Source organism: Trypanosoma conorhini, assembly GCF_003719485.1.
Source record: "Trypanosoma conorhini strain 025E chromosome Unknown Tco_14.4_contig_00724, whole genome shotgun sequence".
In the NCBI taxonomy this organism is placed as follows: domain Eukaryota; phylum Euglenozoa; class Kinetoplastea; order Trypanosomatida; family Trypanosomatidae; genus Trypanosoma; species Trypanosoma conorhini.
Genome location: NW_021704805.1, coordinates 1 through 6,318, shown reverse-complemented (window position 1 = coordinate 6,318; position 6,318 = coordinate 1). Strand labels below are relative to the sequence as shown.

Here is a 6,318-nt window from a genome sequence, read left to right as displayed (position 1 = left end):
ATCGGTGAGAAAACAAAACTAAAACAAAAAAAGAAAGAACCGCCCATAAAAGACACGACAAAAACACACACAAAGTAACAAAAGAGTGGACTGGATGCACGGCAAGAAAATGAGGAGGAATGCGCGTGGAAGAGTGCAGGCGGAAAAGAACGTGAGAGGGGTGAAGAGAAGGAATAACGAAACACAATGAAATTAGACCAATCCAAGCGAGAGCAGCAATTCAAAGAGACACATAGCTGAGGAACTCATATTACCAAACTGGTGGTATTGGCTCTGTAGTTCACCCCTTCCAATTGCCACGGGCCAATATTTATTACTCCCCTCTGCGTTGTTTAAGCAAGATTTGTTAGTGACGCTGGCTTGTTGTCTGCCTCTCCCGTTAATTGTCTGTTGGCTTCCCATTCTTTCAATTCTTCGCCTCTGCTCTTTTTTTATTGTTGTTTAATTCTTTATTTATGCATCGAATATTTACTCCAAGGGCGCGGTGTATCGTCTGCGTTGATGGTGGCAGCCGCCTCCGCGGACTGGGGACAGCTGCGCCTCTATGTGCGCATGGAGGGTCTCTCTCCCTTTGCCCTGATTGTGGACGAGGAACTGACTCTTGAAGCACTAGAGCAGACCGCACGGCGTTACGTGCGCGATCGCTACGGACCAAGGGCGGACGCGGATCATCTGTTGCTGCGCCTCATTAAATTTTCTGGATCCGATAATCTGATGGACTTTTCTCGCGCGAGGAAACCGCACTCGCCGGTGAAGACGCTCGCCGATGCGAAGCTGACAGAATATACAGCTTCTGATGCGGGGGACGATTACGCGTTTGTGAAGGTGCTACCAGCGTACCATGACTCTAACTCCCCCGAGGCGATTCGTGCTTCCTTCCGAATATTACGTGCCCCAGTTTTGAACGACGGCTTTGCCGCAGGCGTGGAGGGAGGAGGTGCTGCCGCGCTCATCCCCTCCTCGACGTATATGTCGTTTGCAGGCTTTCACCGTCTGGTGCTGATGATGACGGACCCGCGTAATCCTCAGCGGGACTTGTTCGCCCGCGTCGTCCTCTTGACGTATCGTCAGTTTGTTACCCCGGAGGAGCTTCTGGGGCGATTGATTGAACGATACCATGTCCCGGCCTTAACGAGGCCGGGTGCCGCTGCTCGAAGTGCCTTGGAGCGTCGGTGCTACCTGGAACTCTGCCGCGATATCCAGTCGGCGGTGTTTGGTGTCCTGGAATTGTGGGTCAAGTGTTACTACGAGGACTTTTCCAGTGACGCGCTGTATCACCGCCTGCGCAGCTTCGCCAGCGAGAAGATCGACCAGGCTGGGGCCCCCGCGGCGCTCTTGCGGCGGATGGCGGAAGGCGACCGAACAGCTCCGTGCGGTCGGGCGCCAGCCATGCCCTTTGGTGTGCCCCGCCAGGGTGCCACGCCCATCGCCGTGCTGGCTCAATACCCGCCACGCGAGATTGCCGCCCAGCTCACAATTTTGACGTCCTACGTGCATCGCCGCCTCACAGGGCCAGAACTGCTTGAACGGCGATGTGAGACTGGGGGGGCAAGTTTGATGCCAACTTTTGTTCAGTACCGAGATTTCTTTGCTCGCGTCACGAACTGGGCGTCGTACGCCGTGGTCGCCGAAAAGGACTTGGCGCGTCGGAGGGAAAATTTAGCCGCGCTGATGCTGCTGTGCGATGAACTCGTCAAACGACGAAACTGGGACATGCTAGTTGCCGTCTACGGGGGAATGAAAGCTCCAGCGGTGAAGCGTCTGCGTCACACGTGGGCGTCGCTTCCTAGCGGCACCGTAGAACTCTCCGCTCGGCTGCAAAAACTGCTGGATTCTGAGACAGGATACAAAAGCTTGAAAGAAGTCCTGCGAAAAAGTAGTTGTTTGCTGTTTCCATGCATCACCATATTCCTTCAAGAGTTGAGGGAGCTGGAGGGGAGCAAATACGCCCAGGAAGGTCTTTTAAATTTCGAGTGTTGTTTGCGGCAGTATCGCCTTTTGCAGATTCTGCTCCAGGGCAAGGAAGTGGCGGTGGATCACTTGGTGCCCAACGAAGCGTTGATGGGAGCCTTTGGCCATTGGCAACCTGTGGAGGCTTCTATTTTAATGCAGTTCTCGAACGAGGCGGAGAAGCCGTAGTCAAAATAAATTATATATATATATATATATATATAATGCCGCTGCGATGGTGTTGTAACACCACAAACTTGTTTTATCGTTCGTTTGCGGTGTACTCGTGACTCGCTTACCTCTTTTTTATGTCTGTCTATCTTTCTTTCTTTATGCTGTCCTTTTTGTTTTTGTGTTGCCTTCTGCGTCTGCGTGATTGTGTGCGGCTTTCTGTCTTCTTTGGATTGCTGTTGCGGCGGATGCTGGTGGAGATGTCGTCCACGGTTCTTTTCTCCACGTTTCACTTGATAGACTATATTTATTTATTTTGCTTCCTTGCCTGACTGAAGTCATGCGGTCATCGCAATATATTTGGCGTCCCTACCACTCAGAGGCGTTACTTGATTTGAGGCGGTTTGCCTCGTCGGTTCGTCTGCAAACGGACTTTGGTGCGGCTACGCCGGCGCAGCGGCCGGTCAACTCCCTGTCACCCATCTACGTCACGGAGCCTGCGTCAAGGAAAGGGACGTTTTGGAAATACCTGCGTTCTGCCCGGGATGAGGCACCGTACATTGCAATGGCTGTGGCTGGTGTCGGCCTCTACAGCATGGCGACGCTGGCGATCCCTGCAAGCTTTGGACAACTCATTGACTTTGCCAGTAGAGGCGAATTGCCGCTTGGGACGTCTGTGCAGCTGTTGGGGTGGTTTGTGCTTTCAGGCGTAGGCAATTTTATGCGATTGGCGTGTATTGGGTATGCCGGAGAACGCGTCATTGCGCGTCTGCGAAGTCGTCTCTACCGCGGATTCCTCAGCCAACCAACCGCCTTCTTTGACTCCCCTGAAAACGCCACAGGGTCTCTGGTGCAGCGCCTCTCCATGGACTGCAATGTCGTGGGTAGCTCCCTCACAGAGGCGGTAACGCAAGGGAGCAAGAATCTTCTACAGACGGTGGGTAGTGTTGGCATTATGCTGTACTACTCCCCAATCCTGACAGGGGTGATATGTGGCATGATTCCCCCGTTGGCGGTGTTTGCTGGTTTTTACGGACGCTATGTTCGACGACTGCAGCAACAGATGCAGGACGCGCTCGCCGCAAAGGGGACGGTTGCGGCGGAAAGGCTGGGCAACATTCGTACCGTAAAGGCATTTGCCCGGGAGTCGGAAGAATTGACGTGGTACGAAAAGAAAGTCGAGGTTGTCTTTCGGATCAGTAAACGCATGTTGTTTTATAATGCCGCGTATACGGCCTCACTGCAGTTTGTGGGGTATGGTGCGTTGTATTGCATCATGTGGGCAGGATCTATGCTGGTGGCGTCAAACAACTTGTCGACCGGCGTCCTCTTCTCCTTCGTCCTTTACACGGTGTACTGTGGAATCGGGCTCATGGGGTTGACGAACCTGGCAACGGAAATCAACAAGGGCTACGGTGCCAGTTTGCGCATCTACGACATCTTGGAAAAGGAGGAACAGCTGCAGAAGACGCAGGATGAGGCACAGGCGACGATTCCTTTGCAGTGCAAATGGAACATCAAATTTAGTGATGTCTCGTTTGCCTACCCGACACGTCCCGAGGCGCCTGTGTATGAAAAGTTGAACTTGGAGGTTTTGCCGTCGTGTTGCACCTGCGTGGTAGGCAGCAGTGGCTCTGGTAAAAGTTCTCTTGCGCTGCTGCTCCTGAAGTTGTACGGCCCGACGCAGGGCAGCATCACCATCGATGACCAGGAAGTGAGCAGCCTGGACACGCGTTGGCTGCGCGGCAAAATTGGCTACGTGGGCCAGGAGCCCGTGCTGTTTGGTGGCTCCATTGCACAGAATATTGCCTACGGTGCACCCAATCACAACTGGGACGACCCAATTGATAGATGGTTGTACTCCTCCATTGTCGACGCGGCGATGCGGGCCAACGCACACGACTTTATCTCGGCTCTTCCGCAGGGCTACGACACTTTTGTCGGCGAGGGCGGCCGGTCACTGTCTGGTGGCCAAAAGCAGCGTATTGCCATTGCGCGTGCCCTGCTGCGGTCCCCCAACGTACTGATGCTTGACGAGGCAACCTCGGCACTCGATAGCGAGTCGGAGGTGGTGGTCCAAGAGGCCATCAACCGACTCATTGAGGATGCCAAGCGGGGGAAGGAGAAGCGCACGGTTCTCATCTTTGCACACAAGCTGAGCATGATTCGCAAGGCCGATCACATTGTGGTGCTTGACAAGGGGAGGGTCGCGGTGCAGGGAAGTTTCCACGAGGTTCGAAAGAATCCTCTCTTCTGCCAGCTCGTTGGCCTTCCGTCTGCCGCCGCGCCTGCCGCCGCGCCTGCCGCCGACACTTCTGCCGAAAAGGGGTAAAAATGGGTCAACAATGAGACATGAACTCCGTACAGAGAATTGCGTGAAGGACGGTGTCGCGTTACACTGCGCAATCGAAACGTAACGTAAGGAACAGAAAAAAACAACAACAACAAAAAAAGCTGCTGGCGTGGTTTATATTGATAGAAGAAAAACAAAAAGCAAACAGATGGTTATGTGGCATGAGAGGTGTGAGGGAGTTGGGTGTGTGTGTGTGTGTGTGTAGTTGAATTACTTTTTTGTTTTGCTCACTTTGCGCGTCCGTTAGGAACTGCTGTGTAAACATGTGCATTGCCGGACGTTGAGGCTTAGTAAGAATTTATATATTTTCACTTCCCAACTGCCCACCGCTCCTCCTTTTCGTTGCTGGGCGGGTGGCGAGAGGAAGCTGGGAGTTTGCGACAGTCCTGCTGCGTGCGTCTCTGTGCGTGTGTGTGCGCTTCCGTTTGGCGTGTAGGGTCATCTTCATTTCCTTCTTCCTCTGCAACACGCACTTTTTTTTATTTTATTTTGTGTGTCTTTTGGCGCCATTTGGTGCCGCGCTGGCTACTTTGCCCAATGGTAGAAGCAGCTACACATACTGCCGTATTCTGCTCCCTGCCTGGTCTGAAGTGGGTTGCAGCGTGTCTTGTGATTCGGAGGGGAGGAAGGACAACAACCGCAAAAGGAGCAGGTAAACACGAAGGAGCTCAGGTAAAGTAACAGGGCTACTTAAACTGGAGGAGAGAGGCGGGGAAGCTCGCATGTCGGTGGAGTCGGGAGCCAATAACCTGGCGGCGGAGGAGGCGCCGCAACCGCCGCGGTCGGAGTCCGAGTCGGTGGGGGTGCGGGAGTCCGGCGTTGCCTCCTCAAGCGTGGTCACTCAGCAGTCTCCGGAGCAACTCCCTAAAGGCGGCGAGGAGAGCGTGCCAAGCAATAGCAACTCCTTCTCCGTGGCCCGGCCTAGCGTCGCCACGGACCCAGAGCCGTTGCGGAACCTTATTGTGAATTATATTCCTCCCATGATGGATGAAATGCAGCTGTGCAGCCTCTTTGGCCAGTTTGGTCCCATTGAAAGCGTGAAAATTATCTATGACAGGGAGACGCGCGAGAGCCGGGGTTATGGTTTTGTGAAGTACGTTCACTATTTTAGTGCGTCGTATGCCGCAAATTCCCTCAATGGGTACTGCATCGCGGGGAAGCGTCTGAAGGTGGCGTACGCTAATGTGGAGGCGGCGTGGGAGGCCTACAATGCGCTGCGGGCGTCAGCCATGATGTTCTCGCTACCGCAGCAGGCGGCCTTGCAGAACGTCTTCTACCAGCAAATGCTCCTGGCACGGCAGGAGGGCGATGAACGGCATCAGCGGTAGCAGTCGCACTGGGGGCATGACGTGGAAGACGTGGGGCAACTTTATCTCCCTTTCTCTTCTCGGAGGCGGGAGTTGGGGACTGCTGATTGTTTGCTTTGGCCTGCCGCTGCTCTATTCGTTTGCTTCTTTTTCGCCGTGCCCCTTCCCCCCTTTTCGCTCCCTGCCCCCAGGCCTGGGGGCAGCGGGGCCTGGGCGGCACGGGCGAAGGAGCGAGCGCGGATGCGTGGGGCGGTTGCGGCATGTGAGGCTCACGCCTCTCTCGGCGGCGTGCGGCGCGAGCAACGGCAGGAGGGAGATGCCGCAGCGAGGCGCACGCGCACGTCCTGGCGGTTGTCCGCCGGCACGAGGGTGGGGTCGCCAGGCAAACGTCACACTGAGCGGGGCGGGCGGGGGGGGGAGAAACCCTGCGGCTGCGGAGGGAGAGAATTGGGGCATGAGGGCGAAAACAACACACGCGCATAATCGCAGGGAGGAAAACCAAAAAAACGAAAAAAAAAGAAAAAAAAAGAAAAAAAA

The 6,318-nt window shown here is 54.7% G+C and overlaps 3 protein-coding genes across 3 annotated transcripts, besides 4 other annotated features; all 3 read left to right on the top strand.

Moving 5' to 3' along the window:
- Positions 1–501: 501 nt before the first annotated feature.
- Tco025E_08215 (guanine nucleotide releasing protein) lies at positions 502–2,139 on the top strand (the record flags this gene model as incomplete). Its single annotated transcript, XM_029375070.1, has 1 exon — positions 502–2,139. One exon carries the CDS (start codon positions 502–504, stop codon positions 2,137–2,139), a length of 1,638 nt encoding a protein of 545 aa, XP_029224857.1.
- Positions 2,140–2,144: 5 nt separating this feature from the next.
- Positions 2,145–2,174: a microsatellite.
- A 76-nt stretch (positions 2,175–2,250) lies between these two features.
- Positions 2,251–2,314: a sequence feature (GA-rich).
- Positions 2,315–2,461: 147 nt separating this feature from the next.
- Tco025E_08214 (ATP-binding cassette protein subfamily B, member 1) lies at positions 2,462–4,453 on the top strand (the record flags this gene model as incomplete). Its single annotated transcript, XM_029375069.1, has 1 exon — positions 2,462–4,453. One exon carries the CDS (start codon positions 2,462–2,464, stop codon positions 4,451–4,453), a length of 1,992 nt encoding a protein of 663 aa, XP_029224856.1.
- Positions 4,454–4,642: 189 nt separating this feature from the next.
- Positions 4,643–4,677: a microsatellite.
- Positions 4,678–5,196: 519 nt separating this feature from the next.
- Tco025E_08213 (RNA-binding protein) lies at positions 5,197–5,802 on the top strand (the record flags this gene model as incomplete). The annotated part of the gene is made up of 1 exon (XM_029375068.1): positions 5,197–5,802. One exon carries the CDS (start codon positions 5,197–5,199, stop codon positions 5,800–5,802), a length of 606 nt encoding a protein of 201 aa, XP_029224855.1.
- A 473-nt stretch (positions 5,803–6,275) lies between these two features.
- Positions 6,276–6,318: a microsatellite.